At 59.4% G+C, this 26763-nt stretch overlaps 1 protein-coding gene across 3 annotated transcripts in view; it reads left to right on the forward strand.

The window, feature by feature from the left end:
* UVSSA (UV stimulated scaffold protein A) overlaps positions 1–26763 on the forward strand; it is a 33219-nt gene that overhangs the window by 3714 nt on the left and 2742 nt on the right. For all 3 annotated transcript variants that reach the window (XR_012783496.1, XM_075544581.1, XM_075544582.1), the window contains exons 3-12: positions 222–552; positions 1207–1327; positions 2279–2566; positions 3540–3652; positions 3765–3875; positions 13340–13448; positions 23032–23209; positions 23797–23931; positions 24434–24617; positions 24936–25047. Coding sequence is in view for 2 of the 3 variants with exons in the window: in XM_075544581.1 (XP_075400696.1) it covers positions 222–552; positions 1207–1327; positions 2279–2566; positions 3540–3652; positions 3765–3875; positions 13340–13448; positions 23032–23209; positions 23797–23931; positions 24434–24617; positions 24936–25047 (1682 nt within the window). In the remaining variant the exon portion in view is untranslated. The remainder of the gene's footprint in view (positions 1–221; positions 553–1206; positions 1328–2278; positions 2567–3539; positions 3653–3764; positions 3876–13339; positions 13449–23031; positions 23210–23796; positions 23932–24433; positions 24618–24935; positions 25048–26763) is intronic.

Consider the following 26763-nt stretch of genomic DNA (forward strand, 5'->3'; position numbering starts at 1 on the left):
AAGGCAGTGGTCCACGGGGCCCAAAGGCCACGGTCTGTGTCCAGGAAAGTACAGGCCTTGAGCTGAGATGGTCACACCCTTCTCAGGTGTTATAAAGTCTAATGTGTTCCTGTTTATTTCAACCACTTTACACGTGGGGCTGTAGCCAGCAGGAGGTGGGCCTGTGGGCAGGCTGGGGAGGAGCCCAAGAGTCCCGTCCACCCTTGCCCCCCACCCTGCAGATCCTCCGAGGAGCAGCTCCGCCATGTCTACCACCTGCTGATGACGCAGCTGAGCCAGGAGCACGCCGAGGTCCGCCTCTCGGCCTTCCAGGTCCTCGACGTGCTCTTTACCCGCTCGCATCAGTTCCGGGTGCTGGTCGTCTCCAACTTCCAGGAGTTCCTGGAGCTGACGCTGGGCACGGACCCAGAGCAGCCCCTGCCGCCCCCCCGGGAGGTGGCCCGGACCCTGCGGCGGGCTGCCATTCAGGCTGTCGAAGGCTGGAACGAGAAGTTTGGCCAGGCCTACAAGAAGCTGGCCTTAGGCTACCACTTCTTGCGCCACAATAAGCAGGTGGGTGGGCCAGATGCGGGGCTGCCTTGGTGGACATGTGTGATACCCCGGGGGAGGGCCCTGCACGCCTTGTCCATGCCAGCTGAGCTCAGAGGTGTCCCCAGAAGTGGGGCAGGGTGGGTCTGGTGGGTGGGATGGCCTGCTGAACCAGCTGGGATTGTGGATGAGGGGAAACCCCTGTGCAGGCCAATAACCCCCTGGGTCCCAACACCCCGTTTCCTGGCTTGCCTGAGCCCCACCTCCAGAGAGAGGACTAGTCGGAGAATCTGTAGAAGGCTGGTGACTTCCAGAACGGCCAGGAGGGAGGGGTTTAAGCCCCTCCTGGTTCCGGTGGCACTGGACCTGCCCTGGATCCTGGAGGGCTTGCTGCGTGCGGCCTCGCTGTTCCACAGCCTTGTCTGCAGCCAGTGGCCCCACAGCCAGCTCCAGAAGGCACCCGAGCTTTCCTGTGTGTCGCACGCCCCTGCCCGCCCTAGGGCGAGCACAGCCGGCTTAACTCTCCACACAGGATGGGCACGGCCAGGATGAGTGGCTCCTGACCACGGGTTGTGTTGGTAGATCTGCAAGAGCTGTTTTCATGAGCTTAACTAGGTGTGCTTTTTGTAAGGGGGGGGCTGTGTCTAACGCTTCCCGCCGCCCCCCCCCCCCCCTCAGGTGGATTTTCAGGATGTCCACGCTCGGACCCTGGCAGAAAGGAAGCGCGAAGAGGAGAAGCAGAGGCGCTTGGACGCCATCTACAAGGAGCGGGCCCAGCAGGCTGAGAGGGAGATGGAAGGCAAGACCTACCCGCTCTGTTGTGCAGGCCCGCATGGCATGCATGCACGCAGCCCGGGGACAACCCCAGCCCTCTGTCACCGCCCCAGGTGGGGAAGAATTCAGGTAGGGGGCAGGCTGGGAAGACAGCTCAGGTGGTTGGGTGGCACAGCCTGAGAAACACCCCCCACCCCACCCCAGCCCACCCCCAGCCTTTGGGGGAACCTGGGTGCTGTACAAGCCATCCACGCCTCTCCTGCGCCCCCTGGTGGTTCTGCTGGTTTGGTCTGAGCAGGTTTGCAAGGACCCCTGCCCTGGGCAGAGGTGCTGGGGAGCAGGTGGGGAGGGAGGAGAAAAGGGGGGCAGGAGGGAGGGAGAGGAGAGGATGAAGGAGAACACGGGGCGGGACACCCCTGTGCAGGCCAAGGACCCACTGGGTCCCAACGCCCTGTTTCCTGGCCTATGTGAGCCCACCTCTGTGAGCCCAGTACCTGAGCAGTGCTCTTTGAGATGGGCAGGGGGGCTGCTCTGGGGCCACCAGATACTAGACCACAGGGGCCAGGAGTCTCCGGCAGACCCGTGGCCCTGTCCTCGGGCCACTTCGGGAGGCCTGATGCCCACCAGAGTAGCCAGGCTCCAGGGCTCTAGGTACTTGGGCCTCCTTGTAACCCCCAACTGACTACTGCTCTTGGTGCACTCCCCCAGGGTCCACAGCGTAGGTTCAGGGCCAAGGTCTCATTACTGGCCAGGGGGGCAGCTGGGCTGGGACCTGCAGGAGCAGAGTCACTTGGCCGCCTTCTCCCTGCGCCTGGGGTGCTGCCTTTATTGTCAGGGTGGGGTGGGGTGGGGTAGACTCTTAAAGGCCTCCAGCGCCCTCTTGGTTGCTGAGCTCCTAGGAGAGGCCCAGGGTGGGGTCTGCAGGTGAAGGGGGCTGTGTCCCTCTTCTCAGTGGGTGTCTTTTATCTTTGGGCAGAGATGTCCCTGGAGATCCAGTCCTGCCTGACGGAGGTAGAAAGCTGTTTCCATCTATTGGTGCCCTTTGACTTCGCCCCCAGCACACCTGGGGGGGGTGCTGCTCCCTCCTCCAGCCTTGGCCCCCCAGATGAGGAGCAGCCCTGCTGCAGCAAGGACCTGCCTGCCCTCAGCGGAGGGGGGTGCCCGCCAGAGGCCGCCCTGGGGGACCTTTCAGAAGAGGAGGTATTCGTGCGGAGCCATGGGCTTGGCTCCCACAAGTACACGCTGGCCCTGGAGCTCCGTCCAGGTACCAGGCACCACCCCCACTACTGGCCCCCTGCATGCCCAAGGTGTTCTGGGGATGGGGAGACCCCCAGAGCTTTCCTGGGGTGACCACTGGTATTGGATGCTTCCTTGAGAGGCCCTCCCTGAAGTACACAGCAGTGATGGGGTGCCCTGGGGACATGTCAACATCAGAGTGAGGTTGTGTGTGTGTGTGTGTGTGTGTGTGTGTGTGTGTGTGTGTGTGTGTGTGTGTTGGGAGGTGGCAGGGCCAGGTGCTCTGGCCTGGGAGGAATTAGATCCTCAGAGCCCACTGTGGGCTGACCTCCCTGCCTCAGGGCAGGGGACAGGAGCCTCTATGGGCCAGTGAGGTGGCTTTGTGAGACATGAGGGGGCAGGGTGGGTTTGGGTGGCTTCTTCGGTGGTGATGCTGCTTTGTGTCTGTGGGCGCTCAGTTTCCCAGGCTGCAGGGCGAGGGCTGTTGGTTGGGACCTGGACTACTGAGACTCAGGCCTGGTGTGGTGTGGAGGGGAGAGGGGAGTGTTCTGGAGACACACAAAGGCCAGGTGTGGGCTGGGGCAATCGCAGAGGTGAGCCAGGGGTGTATGGCATCTACCTGTCCACTCTGGGCCGCCGGCCTGGCCCGCCCTGCCGTGACCTCCTCCGTCTGCCTCCGTGGTCGGACACGCACTGCCGCCGCCTCGCCGTGTTTGCCAGACTGGGCTTGGCTTCTGCACCCCATCAGAGCTCCCTGCCTTTCCCTTTCCTTCTGGCTGCTCGGTTTCTGGCTTTGCTGCTGTGCTGTAAAGGCCTTGACCCAGGTCCGTAGGAGATGCAGTCACCCCTCCTGGCCTCACCTGGGGCTCTGGGAGCAGTCAGGCTAGGGGTGTACCCACAGGTTCCCACCTGTGAGCCTGGAGCGGGCCTGCTCTCTGGCCCTGGCCCCAGGAGAAGCAGCCTGACCTCCCCCGTGACACCCTGCCCCTAACTGGCTGTAGACCCGCTGCTGGTGCAGGAGGATGAGGACAACAGCGCCGTGGTCCAGAGTGCCCGCGACGCGCTCAAGCTCGTCCAGAGCAAGTTCCTGCCGGCCGCAATCTCCTGGGTGCAGGTGAGGGCCAGTCCCGGGGCCCGGGGGGTGGGGTGGCGCTACCACAGCCCTGTCCCTGCTGCCTGCCATGGGGATGGGGCGGCCATCACCCATCCAGCCCTTCCCTTTGCAGCTCTTCACCCGCGCAGGGGTTCATGACCAGCGGCTGAGACGCGCCATCAACCTGAAGACGGAGCTGGAGGCAGCTGTGCACAAGTCCGAGGAGCTGCACATCCAGCCGCAGGTGAGTGCATGGCGTGTTGAGAGAGCCGTCCAGGCAGAGCTGGAGCAATAGCAGACTGATCAGAGAAGGGGAGGGGGAGCCGGGGCTTGGGCACTGCCTGAAACCCCTCACAGGCTTCCTGAGTGTAAGGCTGCCCTGGGGGTGGGGTGGGGGTGGGAGGATGTCACTCGCAGGACCCGAGTGCTCTGAGAAGCCTTGAGGGGCCTCCGAGAGTCAGGCTGGACTTCACCCTCCACCCCGGCGTGCTGCGAGGGCAGTGCCAGGCTTAGGTGTCCCAGGGCTCTGCCTACCTAGCGGTGGTTGTTATGTGAGGGACAGGCTGGCTACTGGGGCATCTGGAGACTGCAGGCTCTGGAGGGGTCCTGACAGGATGTGGAGGAGAGATGGTGTTTGGGACACAGTGAGACAGGAGCTGCCTGATCAGACTCGGGACCCAGTCTGATCTCGGGGCACTCAAGATGGGAGGGTGAGGCTGACCCCTCTCAGGGGTGCCTGGTCCTGGGATCATCATAGCTGTGGGTCACTCCGGTGCCTGCAGACAGGTGAGCTGGAAGGGATTGGTGGGCAGAGAGTGAATGCTCACTCCAGGATGTGCTCTGCTTATGTTCCCCCACAGGGTGGCCCCAGAGCCACCCACCCCAGCAGGGCTAGTGGTGCTGGCATGCTCAGTATAGGTCACTGGTCTCCAACCCCACTCCAGTCCTGGAAGGTGGACCCGGAGAGTGAACTGCAGGCTAAGGTGGGGATTGCAAGGCAGGCCTGGTGTGGCTGCAGTGGGAGGTGGAGCCAAGGAGAGGAACCCTGGCCCAGAGGGGCGAGAGTCCCGGAAGTTCCCTGCCTGAATACATCTTTGAAGGGAAGCCCTAGTGTCAGGAGAAAGGTGTATTTCCTGCTAAGAGTGAGGTCACCTTCAACCACTCGAAGTTTCCAGGGCTGGGCTGAGACCCTCCTGAGGAGCAAGGTAGTCTGGCTGACAGAGCCACCGCTGCCCTTGGGTAGTGGCCTCACATGCTGCAGGCCGAGGACAAGGACAGGCTCCAGCTGCCTTCGCCACAGTGGCTCCGTGCTCATCACCCAGTTGGTGAGCTGTCTGTTGCTATTCCTGGGTGCTGCAGCGCCCCCGAGGACCAGCAGAGGGCAGTCTTGCCTTTCTCTGGTCTGGCAGCCAACTGGCTGTGGCCTCAGAGCTCAGGCTGGGCAGCGCCCAGCAGGAGGCAGTTTACTGAGGGGCGCTGGCCCTGTGGTGGTTTCCGACCCAAGCACATTTTTTACAGATGGCAGACAGGTGTCCCTCCGTGGGGTGGACAGTAACTGTTCCTGCCTGGCAGTGGGGAGGGAAGCTCCACACCGTGTAGGAGCGACCTCAGGGCGAAGCTGAACTTGAGGAGAAAGGTAGTTGCCGCCCTGGACGGTCACCCTATGCAGAGGGATGCGCCCTGCTCCTCCTCCTCCTCCTCCTCCTCTTCCATCTCTGTTCAGTGAAGGGGCTTTCTCAAGCCGTCTGAGTCCTTGCACCTTTCCCTGGCCATGCTCTGTGACCGGCTGACGGGCAGTGGTCTCTAGGGGGCAGCATGCCCGTGGGCTGTGAGCCGTGTCCACGGTGCTGTGAATGTTGTGCGTGGCTGCAGAAGTCCAGCTCTCTGGTGGCATGGCTGTCTCCCCGCGAGGTGCGGAGGGCCCCCAGGACACTCTGGCCACTCTCTCTAGCCTGTCTCTGCCAGTGGGATTTCCAGATGGTCTGACCCTGCTCTCAGTTCCACAGCCTTCTCCAGGAATAGTCAGCTGGCCACCAGACATGGGTAGGTCTCCTTACTGACAGGCCACTGCTGCCCTACCTGGAAAGGATCCCCTGGGGCTGGGGTGCTCCTTCCTGTACTGGTGCAGTGCGGTCTGGCACAGCTGGGCTGGGGGCTGGTGGGTAGGGACGGGAACACGAGTGGCTCGGCTCCGCGCCACACTCAGGCGGCCTCTCTGGAAGCCCCCAGCTGTGTCTGTGGCCGCAGGTGTGGTTCTTGGCAGACCATGGCCCATGAGAGTGCAGCCCCCCCCCCCCCCCGCCGTCCTCAGCGAGAACTGGTGGTGGTGAAGGCTCCGTTGTTCCCGGGGGCGGGTGGAGGGGTGGCAGGGCCGCAGCCCAGGACTGCAGAAGCAGGCCCAGCAGGGGGCTCTGGAGCCTTGGGTGCCCTTGAGGCTACATCTTGGCAGGCTGACTGCTGCTGCCCTACCTGCCACACAGCATCCCAAGGAACCCCCGCTGGTCAGTGGGTCCCCAGGCTGGCTATTCTCCTTCCTGCCTCCTCGCCTTCCCTCCCTCATGTCCCCCTCCTTGGATAGTTCTGGGACCTCTGGCCAAGACCCGATCCTATGTCCACTGCACAGGCCAGAGCAGCACCCAGCAGGCAGCAGGTAGCGACTGTCCAAGCCAGCAGACTCCTCCCTTTCCCCCCGGGACCCACATCGGTCAGCCTTTCAGGGAGAGTGAGTGTGATTACAAGGTGTCACCGGCTTCAGGGGAAGGGAAAAGATGGTCCTTTATCAGTTGAAGGGACACTTTCTAGACCTTTCTCCACCGACTGATATTTAAAAAAAAAAAAAAAAAGCCTCTGGCTCTAAAGCCCACGGGATTTGGCTCATTCTGCGCCAGGCCACTCTGAGCTGCCTGCAGATGCCATGATTGGCGTGAGTGGCAGCACCCAGCCTCAGGTGAGCCGCTTCCCAGAATAGACTCGGAGGCCCCTATCTGCGCATCTCGGCTCCTGGCAGGCGGCAGGTTGCAGGGACGAGTGCATGCTCACGGCAGCCTCTTGTGCACACCGCCCGGAGTGGGGGTGCCTGCCTAACCCCTCCCCAGGCGCGGCGTTCATTAGAGCCCCTTAATTAGAAATTATGAACGAGCTAGGCTTCACTCATTTTCCAATAAAATTTACGGCGGGTCTCACCCTCGGACTGCCGTGCTGTGCACTCGGCCGGAGTCGGTAACTCTGCGTGTAGAACAGGCCGAGCCGGCACTAATGCAGTCACGCGCCGTTGCAGTGCTTCCGAACTTTGCACAAATGGCTGGGGACCGAAGCCGCAAGGACACCTCCAGCTAGCGTGGAGGGAGGGAGCCCGGGGACTCTGAGAGGCACTGGGCCTGGGGGGCAGGGCCTGCAGGAGTGTGGCACAGGACTTCTTGGTCACCTCTCAGACCCCCCAGCCTCGCTGCCGCCTGAGCTCACCCCATGAGGCACTGTGCCTGGTGACATAGCTGCTCCGTCTTTAAAAAATACTCCCGGCTGTGTAAAGACGTGTTACTGCTGGCTTTATAGAGTGTGTCTGTCGCGGTTCCGTCTGGAAGGCGGCCGGGGATAAATCCTCGGCCGATCAATACAGAGGATCGTTGGGTAGATTTAGTCGCGCGCCCGCTCCAGCCGGGCTTGGGGTAATAACCTGGTCCCCGACATCCGTTACACTGATAAAAATCCTCAGCAAACTTTTAAGCTGCCTGCTGTTTAATTATGGAGCTCAGGTCCTGATTCGTTCCTATCCTGTAATTAACAAGCTGCTCCTTTCCCACCCACCACCGCGCTGGGATAAAACCAAACAATCACAAGCAGCCGTCCCTCCGCAGCGCCCTCCGTGGCTGCAGCCCTTTAAATGAAGTTATTTGTGTCCGAGGCTGAGACAGCCCTGGGGATGCGGGATTGTGGAAGCACGAGCCACGTGCCCACAGTCACACTTGGAGTCTGTCCCTGGTTCTTTCTGCCCGATGACTGCCAGACCAACGTAACACCCCCCACCCAACACACACACACACACGTCCTCTGCGTCAAAAGACCCGGGTGGGTCACTGCTGCTTTCCGGCACAGTGACACGCCCCGTGCTGCTGGCCGTACCCTCCAGGAGGAGCAAGAAGCAACATCAGGGAGCCTTGTGCGCTGCCTCTGCCATCAGGCCTGTAAACACCCCGCCCTCCACCAGGCAGAGAGCCAGGGCTGAGCGTGCCCACTCGCTCTGACCCTGTTCTTGGTCCCTCCTGGTGTCCAGCACCTGTGCCACTTCCCAGCCTCTCCCTGGTCACGTCTTCAGGGCCCTCGTCTCTCCCTCTATTCCTGTGAGGAGAACCGCTCCATTCGCCTCCAAATTGTGCAGACCTCAAGACGGGGTCTGGGCAGGTCCCCCAAGCCTGGGCCACCTTGACCAGGAGTCGCGCTGTCCCCTGAGTGTGCCACCCAACATAGGGGGTGTCCTGGGGACACAGTGGAGCCGCTCTCCTGCCTGCGCCCCTCTTCAGACTGTGGCTTTATAAAGGCCAGGCTGGCAAAGGGACGGGAGCAGGTGGCCCTTTTCCAAACATGGCTGGCTGTAGAGTGTGTGTGTGTGTGTGTGTGTATTTCCCCTGGCCCGTGCGCTCTGGAGCTCACAGGAGGGCAGAGAGTTGGAGGTGGCAGGGCGCCCAGATGAAGGGCGGATTGCACGCACTGTATGCTGCCAGGTCAGTTGTGCAGGATGTTCAGATGGCTTTGCTGGTTCTCAGGCGCGCTCACACCGCCCCTCCCCCAACCAGCAGAACCAGCCGCATCCCCCACCTCAGGAAGGTTAGTACAGCAGGTGGCAGGATGAGCCCAGGCTTTCCATTGTGCGGACACTTGAGCCCTGGCCGCTGGACACCCCGACTCATCAGGGCTGGGGTGCCCCATCTGACTTCCTCTTACCACCTCCCTGCAGGCAGACACAGCCCTGGGCTCCCCTGTTCCCCCTGCACGTGGCGTTTGGCTGGGCCCCAGCAATGGCCAGTCATCCCAGAGCCCCACAGTGGACGCTGGCCCCTCACATTGAGGCTGGACCAAGAGGAAACAGGTTATCTCTGTTTCCAGTACGGCTGTAAGAATCTCCATACCAAGGCGCTCCAACTTACACACTGAGCTTCCAGCTGCAAGCTCGGCATTCAAGCCCACCAGCCGCTCCGGGGAGGGACAGAGCTGAGGCGCTCCGTTCCCACAGGGGCCCTGCTACCCTGTCCTAGGTCTCTGTGACTTGGAAACCGACTCGGTGGCGGTGAGTGAGAAGTTAGATTCTCTCACGCTAGAGTGATTCCCAGAGATGTTCAATTTGGCCCTTGAGGGGCATTCCACAGAGCCCGGTGCGTCCCCACACCAAAGGGGCTACCCTTCCCACCTGCCCAGGCTGGCCTGCCTGGTTAGATGCTCCACCTCTGTCTCCTCTGAAGGTGGTCCCTGGCAGCGGCCTTAGATGCGCATGAGATATTGGCCTGGTGGGGTAATCCACACGGTCCTGCCAGGAGGGTATTAGCATATAAATAGCAGATGCAATGACGACCATCACAGCTGAGTACATTTAATTTTTAGTTTATAAGATAGAATGGGTTTTTAAATGCATAGCCATCAAGTCTGCGGAAAGACAAATGAAGTTTAGAGTTCACTTGTCTGACGACGCCTTACATCATTTCTTTCTTTTTTTTTTTTAAAGGGAAACAGACACACATAAAACTGAACAAAAGTGATTTCTGGGGTGAAAAGTAATTGAGATTGCGCGCCGAGTTAATTAGATCGTACAGAATTTATTTAACGGCCCAGCTGCAGTCAGTCCCTGGGACGGACGCACCGCGCTGCCCGCCAGGGGCGGCAGGAATCAGCGGCCGCTTCTTCCTCTTCCCCTTCCTGCTCGTGTAATTAGCACCCTCCCTGCATCCCTCTGTAAACTGATTGCATTGTATATTTTAGCCATTTTATTGCTTGTTTAATTATGATCGTAGGGGCTCATTTTTCTAAATCCTTTTAACTGTGGGTGAGAATCAATTTGTCGGGAAGCAGCGGGGAGCCAGGGCGTGCCTGCCCAGGAGGCTGAGGTCCACTGTCTCTGGGTTCCCCCGGCCCCCAGGCTCAGGTCCTTGACAGTGGCCGCGCGCTCTGGGTTCAGGCACGGGCTGACCTGAAGGTGGACAGCCTGGCATTGGCTGGTAGAGCTGCTGTCCCCCCTCCCCCCCCACAGCTCTCCCATCCTTCTAGGGAAAGTGCTGGACTCAGAACAAGGGGGTGGCCTGGCGTCTACCCCTTCTCTGCAGACCAGGGACAGGGATGTTTGTTTTTTTTTTTCAAGCATGTTGTGGGGGTGGATGGGGGGGGGGTCCCAGGAAACTCACCACGGGTGGGATGGGACCTTTATGGAGGAAGTGTGGCCCGACCGTCGAGCAGTGAGCTGGGCAGAAACCATCAGTGTCTGTTGGTCAGCAGGGACACTGACCCTGGGGGACTTCCCCTCAGTGCCCCTGCCTGGTGTTCTCAGAGGGTCACTTCCAGTGGAAGGATGCTTCTGGCCACTGGCCCGTGTATCCCCTCATGCACTCCCATTGGGGCAGCCTTTGACCTGAAGCGGAAGGTGGTCACAGCACCTGCCCGCCGAGTGAACCATTTGGCTATTTGGCTTTTCCCAGTAGCTACAGGCCTCTCCCTCTGTGCAGGGAGGGGGGTTGGGCTCATGAGAAACATGGTCCCAGGAGGGAGACCATGCTGTCTTCCCCTGAAGCAAGCCGTAGGGGTTCCTGCTGGTGGGGCCAGAATGCCCCTGGCTCATAGTGCGGCTGAGAGCCAATGAGGACCTTACACCGCAGGGGCTCCTGTGCCCGCCAAGCTCATGTCCCTACCCCCCATGGATGCATGCTGGAGAATGGGGGCTTGCCTGCTGAATCTCAGCCTCAGTAGACCCTGTAGATCCAGAGTCCAGGTCCAAGGGACGGGCCTCAAGGCTCCCAGGAGCCTGAGATGCCCTGGGAAAGGGCTTGGGAAACTTAACTGCCTGGAGGTGGTGCTGGGAGACCGGGGCCTCAGGAAAGCGTCCTCGAGCCTGAGGTGGCCTGGCCTCCCAGCAGCGGCCTTTCCAAGACAATGCACTGCCTTCCCAGGCTGATCTTGGGACTGCTGGCTAGCCAGCCTCGCCAGGAACAAAGGAGCCGGGTGCCAAGGAATGGCACAGTCCAGCCAGGGGGGCGGCCGGCCGGCTGCCTGTCCCCAGTCGAGTGGCGAGGTCTGTGGGAGAAGAGGAAAATGGGCCCCAGTGCCCAGGAGATTCAAGGGTGTGAGCACTGAGCACCATACTTTATGAAAATGACCCCCATATTTAAAACCTGGTGTTATATGTTATGCATTGTAGCACCGAGCCCACATCTACCTTTTAGAAAATTAAAACACATAAATTCTGTTTAGTGTTTGATCCGTGTGGCACGCATGCCCGCCATAATGCCCGAAAACCTTGGCGGCGCGGCACCTTTCATAAATTCCTGGGTCGATTCTATACAAAAATAATTTTCAGGTCCGCGGCTCATTGTTATTCAAACGTGATTGATCGTCGTCATTTGCTCGGCGCGGGAGTTAAGTGCCCCTGTCATTTCCAAAGAGCATAATTGGGACGTTTCACAGGTCAGCGGTGGAGACAGGCTTCTGTTTTGATCAGTGTTAGACTGATAACAAAAATTACGGAGCTCGTGATTAATGTCTCGGTGGCTCTGGACGCACGGCTGTGGGCCGTGCCCACACAAAGCCCATTTGCATCTGATTATGCCTCTGGGGCAGGGGCTCTTTGCTACGGTGGGCGGATGCAGCAGGTACGTCCAGATGTGGCTTCCGGCGCCCGGGGCCCCGGAGGCTGCCTCACACGAGGCTCTGCTGGGGCTGGCAGGCAGCTGGGGCCACGTCCACAGATGGAAAACGGAACTGACGTGCTCATCTTGAACTGGTCAGGTTCCCGAGAGCAGACAGACCCACTGAGGGGCCTGCAGGAAACGTCTGCCTGTGCCTTGGGGGCTCTCCCAGGCAAGACTCACTGGTCTTTAGAAGTAAAGGCCCAGTCAACCCGGTCTGGTGTTTTCTAGCATTTTACTTTCAGAACCGTGGGTCAGCCCATGCATGAACTGGACTGGTGCTATCACCGTGGTGACAGTAAGGCCTGGCTGACGGTAGTCTGTGAAGGGAGGCCTGCCATGGTAGAAGGCGGAGTGGGGCAAGGAGGCCGCGCGCTGCCAGGAAAATGCCCAGCGCAGGTTGGGCACAGCCCTTCCGATTCTGAGAGACTTGGATCTGCAGCGGGCGGCAAGGCAAAGCACCACCCGGTGCCGAGACCACTCCAGCAGCCAGCACAGCCCTGGTTATGCCCTGTGGGCAGGAGCCGTGGTGGTAGCGTGTGCTGCCAGCCCCCAGCTGGCCCTCCCAGCTGAGCTACCTGCCACTGTGCTGATCTCCAGGTGGCCCAGAGACCCTGGTCAGGCTGCGATGGGCACCTGGTGTCTTTAGGCAGGGTCCCCGAGTGATATAGGAATGGACGGCAGGGTCTCTTCTCCCATCAGCAAGGACAGACAGGTAGTTGGTTGTGACTGTGGAAGGGAGTCCCATGGGTCACCCACTCCACCCCCCTCACTGCTGTACTGCCACCACCCTGGCAGCATCTCCCTGCTGCCCTGGTTTCTATCAGTGCCAGCAGAATCCAGGGCACCAAGGGGTGGGGGGGGGCAGGAATGTGGCTGGTGAGGCTGGTTCCTGCCGCTGGGCCTGTCGGAGCCAGGTCTGCCTAGGGTGAGGTTGTTGGCCATGCAGCCTGTGGCTGGAGGTCCCTGGGGCTCGGGATGGCCGACTTGAAGGCGGGCAGCCTCCGTGGAGCCACACAGCCACTCCCTTCTTAGCTATGTCAGGACACCAGGGCCACAGCCCTGCTGCGGCCAGCTGGGGCAGCCTGAGGGGGCTGCTGCACCTGCCCATCGGGGCTAGCCCAGGACTAGGTGGGGCTGGGGGCAGGGGACAGAGGGAAAGCTTTTCCCGGTGCTTTGCTTCGACACTTTTAATACCCCAGAAACTCCTGTCGCTTCCAGTGTGTCTGTGATAAGGTACTTGTCCCCCACACTGCCACTGCCTGGGGAGTGACCCCCCCCTCCATCCCCAGTATGGGACGGTCACTCTGCATTGGCTGGTGCAGATGCCCCAAGCACTGCTCAGCTACGCAGCAGCCGTCCCCTGACTGGGGTAAAGCCCTCCCCTTGTGGGCACTTCACCAGGAAGCATGAACTTCGGGAGCACCAGGAGCCAGGCTGGCATTCTGCCAGGAGAGAGCCCATGTGGGCCTGGGTTGAGGGCATGCACTTGGAGTGGCTCTGTGGCTGTGTAGAACTTGCGTCAACCCCATGAAAATATCAGCCCACCACAGAAAACTCCCGAACCAAGCCCGGCACCCCAGGGCCAGGCCGGCTCGCGGCCACCTGGCTGGGGTGTTTAGGACGCCGTCATCGTGATAAGAGCCGGAGGGCTCTCCTTGCCTGAACACCCCCCCACCCACCCCCAGCAGCTAGTGGGTCTGAGTCACCACCCAGCACTTAGGCCTCACCAGGGCTCCTGACCGTGCTTTGAATCCCACAGGGGAGAGGCGTCCCCAAGAAGGGGGGCCTGGGGCAGGGCATCACGGGCCTGTGCCTGTTTCCCCAGAGGGCGTCCTGCAGGGCCGGGGACAGCGAGGACGAGGACGAGTTTGTGGAGGTTCCGGAGAAGGAAGGCTATGAGCCCCATATCCCTGAGCACCTGCGGGTGGAATATGGTGAGTGTGTGGGAGGGGCTCTGCCGGAGGGGGTGGGGAGGGAAGGGGAGGGGCACAGCCAGAGGGAGTGCATGCCTTGGTGGAGTGGCAAGTACCTGCTGAGGGGTGTAGCCCTAGGGAGGGGGTGTCCTGGGAGGTGTGTGGGCTATGGGGGTTGTGGGCAGGGAGCAGGGGACCGCACAGGTCCAGAAGGAGTCCTGAAAGGAACAGCAGTGTGTGCAGGGGGAACAGCCGCAGAGTGAGTATGGGAAGGGCACAGGAGGGTCTGATTTGCTGGTGTTCATGACCAGTCCGCCTGGGCTCATGTTGTTGGCCAGCCTGGACCTGTTCTTGCCCGGGGGTCTTGGGTGAGCATCTGCTCACCAGGGGCCAAGATGGAGGTTTGGTTGGTTCTGCAGACACACAGAATAGCCTGCTCTGCTCTTCTCTCCCCGGTCCGTCCACTGGGGGCCCCTGTGTGGGGTGGGCCTCTGCTGACCAGGTGGCCTGGGTCCTGAACGCCCCCCTCAGCTGCCCTGTGTAGAGCTGAAGATCTGCCCCGAGGACCCCCACCCAGCACACAGGCTTGCCCCTTGGGGATGCCGGCTTGGCACCTGCCAGCCATGAGCTAGCTGCCCTGGAGGAGGCCAAGGCTGAAACCACCCCGGTGCCCAGACAGTGTCTGCTGACTGGCAGGGCAGTGTGTGGAGCGGTGTTGGCAGGCCTGAGGGGTAGGGGTGGGAAGTCTTTCCAGCTGAAGAGAGCTGGGCTGTGTGGAGAGGCAGTTTTCCCTGCCCCGACCCTCTCCACAGCCCTTTCCCCTGGTCCCCTCCTCTAGGAGGGTATGGATCACAGATTCACCCCCAGAACCGGGACACCCACAGAACTGGGTACCTTGCCTCTTCAGTAAAGCAATTTCCCAAGTCCCATGAGTGGCACCTGGGGGATGAGGGGGGGCGTTCATGGCTGGGTCCACCGGTGGGGAGAGGGGCACTGGGACATGGTGCCCAGAGGACACAAACACAAACAAGCCTGTGGCTTTCCTCGTGAATTAGATAAGTCGATCTGAATCGGCGTCTGTAAGATGAAATGTAAATTTGTTAAAAGAATTTAGATGATTAGGCAACTCAAGTGTGAAGATATAACCCATTAGGGGTGTCATGCCAAATTAACACGACCAGACTTTTAACGACCTTCCATTTGTACAGCCCCTGTTTACTCCTGCACCTGCTGTCTGTGGGGTCGGGGTGCTACTCGGCCAGTGCCCTGGTGGAGGGGCATCCTGGGGGCCTGGCAGGCCGAGTGTCTGGGGTCAACGTGTCCTCTGGAGCCAGGAAGGTGGTCTCCGGCCGGGGGCTGCCAGAGAAGCCCTCCTGGCCGCCTGCCTGTCCCCAGGCCCTGTTTCAGACAAGGACTGCAGGCAGGCTCTGTCCTGGCCCCCTGCCCTGCAGACATTCCAGGGAAGCTGGTGGCCAGCACACATACAGCCCTCGTGTGTCCGCCCTGGCCCCAAGCTGGCCCAGCTGGCCCTTGCCTAGGTCTCTCTGCTCTTGTCCAGGTGCAGTTACCTCCTCCAGGTTGCCCTCTGTCCTCCCCAGTCCTCTGGCATGCAGCCCTCCGGGTGGTCCCTCTGCTACTCACCCAGGCGGGGGCTGCATGTCCCTGCTGCGCCCTTCCTGGCCCAGACACTCCATGGCATGATCTAGTGGCTGGGGGCTCCCCTGGGGGCGGGTGTGTCCCATAGCAGCAGGTACTGGCTCACCCCTTCTGTGTCCCCGGCAGGGTCCTTGTCACACTGTGTCCTGATTGCCCACCACCGTGTGGGGCTACATGTGGTCGGCTATATCTCCAGTGCCCGTGACAGTGGGGCTGGATGGGGGGGGGGTGGCATCGCAGGTTTTTCAGGGGGCAGGGCAGACCAGACACTTGGTAACGGGGATGAGGGGTGGGGGTTGGGTGGCCGCCAAGGGGAAGAAGGCCCTCTGTAGGCAGGGCCTGAGCTGAGTCAGGCGTGGGAGGTCCTGGGCTCAGGATGTGGCCTGGTTCTCAGCCCTGGGAGAGCCCTGCCACCTGGCTTCCTGCCAACATGAAGCCAAGGCCCTGCAGAGGATGCCCTGGGTACAGGCCCCTTGCCCCAAGATGGTTGTGTGGGAGTGCATCGCCTGCCCCTTCCAACCTCCTCTCTGAAGCCCGGTAGGCCCAGAGAAGACCTGGCACCTGGGCTGCGGGCCTGGACCGAGTTGCCATCAGCTGCACCGCCGGGGAGCCCCGTGTCCCACACTGGTTTATATTCCATGGTGTTTTTTTCAATTAACGCCGGCAAATCTGAAGTGGGTGGCTTTTGCTCTGAGTCCACCCGGAGACACTAGGCGCGCTCTTTCTCATTCCACTCTGAATTTGCACCGAGGGGCTTTTATGTTCCCCTTAATCCCCCATTTCTGTCAGGACATAATCTTTTTCTCAAATTTACATTTTAATTACAAGGCCAGCTGAACTAGGTAAAATCAATAACGACAGCGCAGCCGCCCAATTTTGCGGGCTGCCCCCACCTCTCCGTTTCCTGCCATCGATCGGCCTCCGGCACCGGCTATAGCTGTACTCCGGCCGGTGGTGCCCCTCGGGGGCGATGCAAACGGGAACAGGGCTCTGGACATTTTGACTATCCCCCTCTCTGGGAGTATGCTTTCACCCCGGGACAGGACAGGACCAGCGGGGACACATGGCCTCTTGCTTTTGCCTACCACCAGCCCTCTTCCCGAGAAGGCCTGTGCTCGGGCCGGGAAGATGCGTGTGCTTTGGGATCGCCACTCTGAAAGTATGTCAGGAAGATTGATTTTCTACGACAAAGTGAAAACGGTAGTGTGTTTTTAGTGCCCCGAGTATTTACCCGCTTGAACATGCTTACCCATCTTTTTAATGGTTGAAAACAACAAATCAATGGAAAATATATTTCATTCTTGTAACTCTTAGGAATTCTCCTATTGATCCTTTGCTGTGAGTGTATCTCCCTGAAGTGTCACATTGTTCACTTATCAGTCTTGCTTCCTCACACTGTGCGTGTATGTGTGTGTGCACGCTCATGGCATTGGGGCTGGCTGCACCGCCGTCTGCATCACTTGCAATAACCCTTTGCTAAAATACTAAATGGAAGCGTCTGGAAGGTTTGCAAAGTGAAATCTGGGCAGTGGGCCTGTCCTCCAGATTTGGGGCTTTGGGTGGCCCCTTCTCTTAGTCCACTGGAAGCTGCACCTTATCCCAACTCCAGTAGGCCCTGTGTTCCTGCACTTTGGGCATGACTACCCCGTCCCCCATCTTCTTGGGTCCATCTACAGCTGATGGGCAGCCCCACACTCTGGACTGGGATTGGTGGGGATCCAGCGCTTGGAGACGTGGGAGGCTGCGGCCCTGCCCCTTGAAGCCTAGTTAGGCTGCCTTTCCTCTTGCGTGTCACCACAGCAACGGAGGAACCATGCCACCCTTTTGAAGGTTTTGTTTAGAAATCTTCTGAAAAACCCAAGGTCATCACTTTAGTTCTACCTTCTGCCAAACGTTTCCACGTTGTTCAGACAAGTTAGTTGCCATGGCATAAAAAGCATGACCCTGCCTCCATTATCCAATCATTTCTTCATTATTCATCATTTCTTCTGAAAGGCTTACTGGAAGCACATCCCATGTCTACATGTTTAGAAATACCCTGCTGGTGACACAATGTCTGTTCTTTGAAGATGACGGAGACTTGGGGCTTTTCTTACTTCCCCCATGTCCTCATCAGAATTCCCTGTGATGTCCATCGTGCTACCAAAAGGCTTATCAAGGCTTTCCAGGCTTTTACCTCTACCCCACTGGCTTCAGGTCACATTCAAGTTCACGGTGACCTGATAGGACCGAGTCGAGCTGCCCCATGGCATTTCTAAGTCTGTCCTCCTTGGAAGTAGACTGCCATGTCTCTCTCCATAGAGCAGCTAGTGGGTTCAAACTACCGACCTTTGACTTTGCAGCGGGGTGCTTAGCCGCCGGCACCACCAGGGCTCCTTGCTTTTGCTACTGTTGTTGGGGCCATGGGGTCTGTGCAGACTCACAGTGACCCTGCGTCCCACAGAAGGAAACACTGCCCAGTCCTGCGCCACCCTCCCTCCCCATTGTTCCTGCCTTGGAGTCCACCCTGCCAAGCACGATGCCCTTCTCCAGGGACAGGGCTCTCCCGACAGCATGTCCAAAGTACCTGAGACGAAGGGTCACCGTCCTGGCCTCCCAGGAGCACTCTGGGCGACCTTCCACGACAGTTCTGTTTGTTCTTTTGGCGGCCTGTACTTGGAGTGGCCCTCACCAGCCCCATAGTTCACATGCACCCATTTTTCTTTGATCTTCCTGATTCAGTGTGCAACCTCCGCATGCAAGTGAGGCCATTGAAATTACCCTGGCTTGAGTCATGTGTACCTCAGTCCTCAGAGTCACCTCCCTGCATTTCAGTGTCTTCCAGAAGTCTTTGGCAGCAGATTTACCCAGTGCAATGCATCGACTGATCCCCCCTAGACGTTGCTTCCCCGAGCTTCGATTGTGGATCCAGGCAAGATGAAATCCGGGACAACTCCAGTCTCTTCTGCATCTCTCACGGTGTTACCTGCTTGTCCAGTTGTGAAGAGTGTTGTTTTATTGACACTGCGCTGTGACCCGTACTGAGGGTCCGCACCCTTGGTCTTCATCAGCAGGCATCTCAACTCTCCCCCACTTTCAGCGAGCAAGGTTGTGTCATCTGCGTATTGCAGGTGGTTCCTCTTCATATACAACCAGATTACTTATCGAAATACGTGGTGAAAGGATACCCCCTGACACATACCTTTCGCGACTTAAGTCATGCACGATTCCCTTACTCTTTGTGCACAGCTGCCTCTTGATTCAGGTGCAGGTTGTGCGTGCGCCCACTGAAATGCTCTGTGGAATTCCCGCTCTTCTCAAGGTTATCCGTCGTTTTTTATGATCCACACAGTCAAATGCCGTAGCATAGTCAACGAAACACAAATAAGCATCTTTCTGGATCTCTCTGCTTTCAGCCAAGGGTCTATCTGACATCAGCAAGGATATGCGTGCTCCACGACCTCTCCTGAGCCGGGCCTGAACCTATGGCAGCTCTCTGTCAATGCCTTGCTGCTGGCACGGTTGGATGCTCTTCAGCAGGTTCACTTGCGTGTGATGTCAGTGGTCCTGCTCGGTAGTTCGAGCATTTTGGGGGCCACCTTTTTTTAGAATGTGTACAACCAGGTGTCTGCCTGCCACGTTTCCTGGCTCAGGTGGGTGGGTGTTATGCTGACTCTTCATCGGCTGCTTGAGACAGCTCAGTTGGTATTCCCTAAATTCCTGGAGCCTTGCTTGTGGCTGATGCTTTCAGTGTAGCTTGGGCTTCTTCCTTCAGCACCATTGGTCTGTGCTCCTCTGATGCCTCTTGAAATGGGGGATGTCGACTCGTTCTTTCTGGAGCAGCGACCGTGTGTTCTTTCCGTCTCTCTGACGCTCCTGCACCCCTCAGCTTTCTGCCGACAGAACCCTGCAGTGTAGCAGCTCAAGGATGGAGCTCTCCTTGAGTTCTTTTAGTCTCAGCTGAGCTGAGTGTGCTCTTCCCTCTGGGGTTTCTAATGCCCAGTCCTACGTGGCCTGGCCTTTTCGGGCTGCCCTTGGAAACTGTATTCAGCTCCTGGACCGCATCGTTTCTTCCATTGACCTTGGCTACTTCACCAAGAGCTCGTTTCAGAGTCTCTTCTGATGGCCACTTTGATGCGCTCTCTCTCTCTCTCTCTCTCTCCTGTCTCTCTGATGACTCTCTTCATGCAGGATGTTCTCGATGTCCTCCCACAGCTCCTCCTCAACGTTGAGTGTGTCAAGGCTGCGCCTGAGACGGTCTCGGAATTTGCATGGGACATTATCCATGTTGCAGTTTGACTCCCGTGGACTTGTTTTCCATTTTAGTCAACTTTTAACACGAGCCTACACGTGAGCAAGGGGCAGTTTTAGCTCTGGTTTTAGCTGCTGATCATGAGCTCTCCCCCCCCAACCCCCCGCGTCTCCCCGTGGACGCAGTCAGTGTGATTTCTGTGTGTTCCGCCTGGAGAAGTGCAGGTGTGGAGTTGCCGTTTTCGAAAAAAAGCTGTTTGCAATGAAGAAGCCGTTGATCCTGCTAAACTCTGTTATTCGACCCCGGCTTTGTTTCTGTACTTTCCAGCTGCCTCTTCCTTTCCCTTGCAATTTTTGCATCCAGTCGCACAGGGTTACCCTGCACCTTGATTGCACGTTGGATCTGTTCCAGACTGAAGACGTTGGTAGGATCATTGGTTTCTTCATCATGTGAGTTCGTTGTACTTTGGTGGCTTGTAGAAGCTGTGTGTTTGAAATGGTAGCAGGGTCACCCAAGTGGACAGGTCTCAGCAGAACTTCCAGACGAAGAAGAAGGAGTAGGCTGTCTCCGTCAGCGGCACCACCCACTGAAAGCCCTGTGGGTCCTATTGCCGGAAACGAACAGACGCTGGTACCGGGAGAGGATCCTCCAGGCTGGACGGTTTTCAGGGTGTGGCTGAGGAGGAGCTGCCGTCTCCGAGTCAGATCGACCATAATGATGCGGATGGGCCTTGGGACGGTCATCGACTGATGGGGCACAGCTGGGAATGAGAAGCAGCAGCTGCAGACATCAGTTAGTAATCGGAACGAGGGATGCACCGAGTGGGAGCCTTAAGAAAACCAGACGTCGTTCGCCATGAGCTGGAACACACCGAGGTCAGTATCTGAGGCATTAATGGGCTGGGATTGGCCATTTTAATCAGGAAGCCACGTGGTCTCCTGTGCTGGGGACAACACGCTGAAGAGGACTGGCTTTGCATGCGGCATCGCAGAGGACATTTCAGGGTCTGTCTCGAAGCACCACGCGGTCTGTGATGGGGTCATGCAGACCCAGCGATGGGTCACAGCGTCTACTTTGAGTGGATAGAATTCAGTCTGCAGCATGTATACGGACCGTTCTGTGACCACATGTGTGTCTACACATAGAGTCAAGGGGTGGTGGTGGCTCCGCGTTAAGCTCTGCGACCTGGAAGGCTTCCGGCTCGTGTGCGCCGGGCATCTGCTCCTGCACAGGCGACCCCTCCAGAAACCTCTGCCCTCCAGGGCCGCTCCTTAGCTGAATGGCAGGCTGCTCAGTGGGAATCAGTGCGTTTGGGTTTAAATGTGTGTGTACACGGGAATGTGCGCGCGCGTGTGTGGGTGTATGTGTGTGTGTGTGTGAAATACGAGTCTCTGGCCCTTGGCTGCCCCAGCAGTCCGTGGCTATGGATTCTAGTGACCGCCGTCTGGAGGATGCCGACCTCAGAAGTTGTGGGGTGTCCTTCGCGCCCGGTACCTGGGTGCTCTTCATGGGTAAACGCCGTGCAGTGCTGCTTAGCGTGGCCTTTGTGATCACGTGAGATGAAGCGCCCCTAACTGGCTGTCTGCTGTCTGTGTGTGAACGCCCGCTCCGAGGGGTCTGCTGGAGGCGGCGCTGTGAGGTGGCTGAGCCTGCCTTCCTCTGGCTCTCCCAGCGCGAGCTCTCTCTGTCCGTTCCCCTTCATGTCCCGGTGCCTGTGGACTGACTGTGTTCTAGATACTTCATGTACACAGGATCAGGTAAGAGCTGTCCTTCTTACCCGACGCGGTCACTGCATGTAATGCATTCAGGGCCCCTCCCCCTTGTATTGGGGCTTCACTCTGTAGCCAAGGCCGAGCCCCTGGCATGGCGAGAGCACGTTTGTTTCTCCATCCGTCCTCATCCACCAGCCGGTGCCGGGTTGCTGCCACCTTGGCCTGTTGTGGAGAGGGCAGTGGCCCACACTGGTGGGCGTGTGTGGGAGTCATTGCTCCCCATCCTTTGGGGGACACGCCTGGGACTGGCATGCTCGCGTGGCTTTCCTGAGTTAAGTTGAATCTTTCTGGTGGGTTAGCTATGGTACTGTGCCGCCTTCCCGCCAACAGTGCCGAGGGAGGGCCCAGTGCCTCCACGCTCTCACTGAGCACACCCTCACCGAGGCATGGCTTCCGTCTTTGGGTTGGTAACACCCTAGGAGATGGGGTGTGCGGCACATGGTTTTGACTTGCATTCCCCATCTCTAATGATGCTGAGTTGCCTTGAGCGTTTGGAAGCTACATTGATGAGGTGTATCGCTGCCTGTGCTTCTCCCACCTTTGTGTGCCCCTCCCCTTCGTGTGCCCCCTCCCCTTTGTTCTGCCTTCTTTAACTTGAACTCCATTCTCGCCTCCTGTCAGTGACTTGCTCAGATTGCTTTGGGCTCCTATTTGTGTGGTCTTCCCACCCCTGTACTCTCACCACTGGCTAATACCCATCTGTGGTAAGCGAGCGGCAGGCACCATATTGCTGACGGTTGTAATCCAATCACAGCGTCTGCTGCCTTGGTGTTCACCTACTCACTGAATCCTTCTGTTCAGACTTCTTCGTGGTTGGCCGCATGCCGTGTCCACCACTCCTGATCTGTGCTTCGCTGCTGCTGCTGCTGCTTGGTTTTCTCACTGTTCCTCGCTGCATTGTTGCTGGATCAACTTCTCTTGTTGATTCTTCTGATAAACTAGTGTTCTTTTCATCCCTCACTTTTCAATGATTCATACCTTTGTTGACCTTCCCTTGTGTCGATGGCTCGCCAGGCAGGCGCTACACTGCCCTCCCTGTGGAGACAAGGACCGTAGCACGCTCTCCCCACCTGGGCCGCCTTGCGTCGTAAGTGCGCTAGTGTAGTTCTGAAGTGTCACGTCAGTCTCTCAGCAGAAGGCTTTGCAAAGGCCCTTCCTCACCACTCCCCGTGTGCTGGTAAATTCCCTTTTCTTCTCAGCAGGTGGCCAGGCAAGCCTCAGGGAGTCTTGTACACAGGATGACCCTCGGCCTCACATCCAGACAGTAGTTTAGCTGGGTATAAGCGTCTGGGGGCTGACCCACTTTCCCTCCTGTGCTTCTTGAAAGGACCTTCTCGGGCCTCCTCCATCCAGGGTTGCTGTCTGGGACGCTGCCACTGGTGGGATTTTTTGCAGGCATCAGCGTTGTCTCGTGGGACACACTTCCAGGTTTTCCCTCTGTCTGTGATATTCCTCCACTTCTCTGCGCTACATCCACCCTGAGTTAGGGGCGGCAAGGGACTGTACCTTGTGGAGAGCCAGCCCCTGCTGTGCTGATCCACACCCCGGCCCCTCCTGTCTCCTCAGTCTGCCCACAGCCCCTGGGCACCACCTTACACAACAGCTGGAGAGGGCTGGACAGGGACAGAGACACTGCCTGAGAGCTGGCCCTAGGCCAATGTAGAGACACCGGCAGAGCTCGGCTGCTACAGGTGGATAGTCAGTGTCAGACCTGCAGTGGACAGCTCAGCGTGGGCAGCCGGTGTCATGCCGGTAGTGGACAGCTCAGCGTGGGCAGCCAATATTAGGCCTGGGCCTGTGGTAGGTGTCTCAGCATGGGGAGTTATAAATCCAGTTGTGTTTGGAATCTGACTCTTCCTGCCCTGGGGCCTGGGGTGGGGCACTGGAAGCCATGCTCAGCAGGGTGGGGAGGGTGCTCAGAACCGGACATGTATGTTTGTTCTAGGACTGGACCCAACAGTCCCTGTCCAGGCTCTAGAGAAAAGCCCCCCGAGGGGGCGTGCTGCTCAAGGTGTGCCCGGGACAGCGAGGACAAGGAGGGACGAGGAGGCATCGGACCCTACCTCTGCTGCTGCCCAGCTGCAGCTGCTCCGCGCCCGGCTGCCCACACCCATGTCCACCAGGTGACCTCCTGGTCGGCTCCCCCATCTGGCAGCACTTGCCTGGCACCTTTGGGGACCCCCCTAGGTTGACAGTGACTGCTGCCCTGGGCTGTGTCATAGGCCTGGGGCGGGGGGAGGGGCAGGCTTGTCCAGTGGGGAGACCCCGCCCATTCCTGAGAGGCCAAGGGGTGCAAAGGACTCAAGGATCATGGCCTGAGAAGAGGCTGGGCTCCTGGAAGCCTCTCTGGCCTGAGGCAGGGGTGGGGCGGGGGTGGGCACAGCCATGCCGTGTCTCTGATGGTTGCAAGCCTTTAAGAGAGAAACGTTGACCTTTGTAAAACACAAGCAAATGCCCAGGAAGTAGGGACATCAGCAGTCAGGGACCACTGGCTCACTCCCCAGAAGGGGAAACTGAGGCCCGGGAGTGGGGAGGACGCTCCACTGGCCAGGGGCAGAACTGCCACCCCAAGGGTTACGGTGGGAGCTGAGGTCCCTCATCCTCCCTGCCTTCCAGTGTGGCCAGCCATGGGGCAGAATCCTGAGCTGGGAGAGGAGGGCTGCAGGAGCCAGCCTGTGACTGGTCCCTGAGCCCTGCGATGCCCTTGTAGCCCCGCCAGCGTGCCATCGGGGGCCGACAAGGCCCAGAAGCTGGCCACAGAGCGAGCCCGAGCACCTGTGGTGCCTTTTGGAGTGGACCTGTGCTACTGGGGCCAGGAGCAGTCGGTGGCCGGCAAGGTTCTCAAGTGAGTATAGATGTGCCCAAGGCTTCCAGGGGGCCGTGTGCTGGGTCTGGTCACTTCACCCTGTGGCACAGCCCTAGCTGCTCCCATCCCCTGCCTGCGGGGAACTCCGCAGGGCTTAGACTCCTCCTGCAGCCCAGGGACCAGGGTGCTAAGGGTGTCCTTACGCAGCTGACCTGGGTCCTTGGAGGGCGGGGCAACAGTGCCACCCATGTGCAAAGGGTACCGTGCCAGGGTGCAGCGAGGCAGGGTTCCCTCCCTGCAGAGGTGGCCCAGGCTGGTGTGTGGGGCCCACTGAGAGGGCTCCTGTCTGCCCTGTCCTCCCCTCCCCCCATGTCTGGCACGGAGTGGTCACAGGCATGTGGATTCCAGGTGGCCAGAGCTGGCTGTGTCTGCACAAGGCCAGGTGACCTTGAGAGGCCTTGAGTCCCAGCAGGGCTGGCACCCGCCGTGAACCCTGGGCTCCGACTGCCCCACTGATGCTGCCGACGCCCTGACCCCACAGAGCCGACTCCCAGCACCGCTTCTGGAAGCCCAGTGAGGTGGACGAGGAGGTGGACAACGCCGATGTCTCGGAGATGCTCCGCAGCCGCCACATCACCTTTGCTGGGAGCTTTGAGCCTGTGCAGCACCGCTGCCGAGCCCTGCGGCCCGACGGCCGGCTCTGCGAACGTCAGGACCGGTTGAAGGTGCCCACCCCCCACCCCTGGACGTGGTTCTGCACTGGCTAGCCACCCTCGGAGGCCAGGAGGCAGACACCCCCAGCTTGCTGCCTGGGCTCCCAGGGCAGGGCGGGGCAGGAGGGCTGAACTTGGGTCACCAAGTAGACACAGTGCACGAGCCTCCACCCCACTGCTGTCCCCCTGCCCAGGTCAGAGCAGAGGCCCCTCAAGTGCTCTGAGTGACTTACCACAGGTGGCCTGTGTGCTGTGTCCTCTGTCTTCATGGGGGGGGGGGCTCCCAGGTGGTGGCCCCCATTCAGTTTGCTACCTGTACAACCTTTGCAGTGCCCTTTCCATGGGAAGATCATCCCTCGAGACGACCATGGGCAACCCCTCCACCCAGAGGACAGGGCACGTGAGCAGAGCCAGCAGCTGCGGCAGCAGGCAGAGTGCCCGGGTAGGTCTGCGGGGAGGACAGCCAGAGCCCGGGTGGTTTGTCAAGTGGGGTGGGTGCAGGCAGTGAGGGAGGGCTCGAGCACCCATCCTGAGCTCCAGCCTGTGGCCTGCTCTCCCCAGGAAGATGGGAGGCAGGCAGGTGGGGTGCGTGTGGGCATGAGCACGGTCATGTGAGAGCTGAGGTGGGCACACGCTGCCGGAGAGGTGCCAGGTGGCTGAGTGGACCTAGGAGCTGGCATTGTGGGGCTGTCTGGGCAGAGCTGTGTCTGTCCAGGAGTCGCAGTGTCCTAGGCCAGCCTCCAACTCATGAACAGGTGGGCTTCAGTGCTGGATGGTTTTCCCAGCCAGTGTGGGTCCCCTGCACTGGGCCACAGGGCCAGGCAGGGGTTGGGGTTGGTGAGGTGTTGGAAGCATCAGTGTTGAAGGGTGGGCGAGTAGTGCCTGTCTCCCAGGACCAGTGGTTGGGGGCCCTGCCCAGGCTCAGCTCTGTTTCCTCGTCAGCGGGCCTCTCTCTGCCAGGGATGACATGCCATGGGCATGGGTTTGCTGGGTGGGAGAAGCCGTCCACCCTTCCAGGCTGCCCATCATTTCCAGGACAGCTGCCTTGGTTACAGAGCTGGCCCTGCATTCCCCTGGCCCAGGCCTGGGGGCCCTGGTGTCGCAGGGGAGGGCCTGACCTGTTCATCTACCAGCCGGCCTCCCCCGGTGGCTCACCCGGGAGCAAATTGAGTGCCTATTTTTGGTGTCAGCTCTGAAGAGTATCTGGCTTTGCAGCCCTGGGTGACTTGCTAACAACCAGGTAGCCGGGCGCGGCCAGCAGCCGCTGGCCAGTCAGATGTGAAATAGCATCTCTTTACTAACGACAGTATTGATCCGCCGCCCGCTCCCCGGCTCACCCGGTGACAATGTGCGCGGGCGCGGCCGTCAGCGCTCAGGAAGGCTGCGCGGCCCAGCAGCTATTGATTTTCCTCAAAGGCTTTTAAATTGCTCCTTCATTTTCCCGAGGTGCTCATTCCGTCTGGACTGGATGCCGGCATTTTCCCCTTGTGTTTAAACAATCGCTCCATTCTCCGGGCTCCTGCACTGTGACGCCTTCTTATTACTGGGAGATAAACTGTTTAGACAGTTTTCCTTAATCTTGGAGTAATCGTTCCTGTATCTGAACTGGGCGGCCCTGTCGTCCTTCACTTCAAAAAATCTGCTTGGGCAGGCCTGGCCATCCGTTTGTGGGGGGGCCCTGCCTGCCTCCCCGCTCCATCCCCGCCTGCAGCTAGGACCCTTCTACACCAGGTGTCCAGGCTATCACCGCCCTTCCTGGCCAGGCCAGTGACAGCCGAAGGGATCCCTGGTGGTCTGGCCGGGCAACACGCTGAGCCTAATGCACGCAGAGACGGGGGGGGGGGGGTGTCCAGGCTCCCGCAAGGACGCCAACTAGACTCAGCCGGTGTGTCCCTGCCTCTCGCTGCCCTGCCTGCCATGTGTGGACTGCAGGGCCAGCGTTGCTGGGGCGGGGGCCACCTTCCTTTTCCCGCTGGATGCAGACCCCACCCGGGCCACTTCCTGTACATCCTTGGACCTGACAGATGACCGTGGGCTCGCAGGTGGGCCAATGCTGCCCGTGTGGACAAAAGTTCCCGCCCTTGGCAGGGCTTGCTGCATGGCCAGCCCACCCGTTGCCTCAGCCCTGGCCCTCCTGCCACACAGATCTGCCAGCTGC

The sequence above is a fragment of the Tenrec ecaudatus genome, chromosome 3 (assembly GCF_050624435.1).
Source record: "Tenrec ecaudatus isolate mTenEca1 chromosome 3, mTenEca1.hap1, whole genome shotgun sequence".
Classification (NCBI taxonomy): Eukaryota; Metazoa; Chordata; class Mammalia; order Afrosoricida; family Tenrecidae; genus Tenrec; species Tenrec ecaudatus.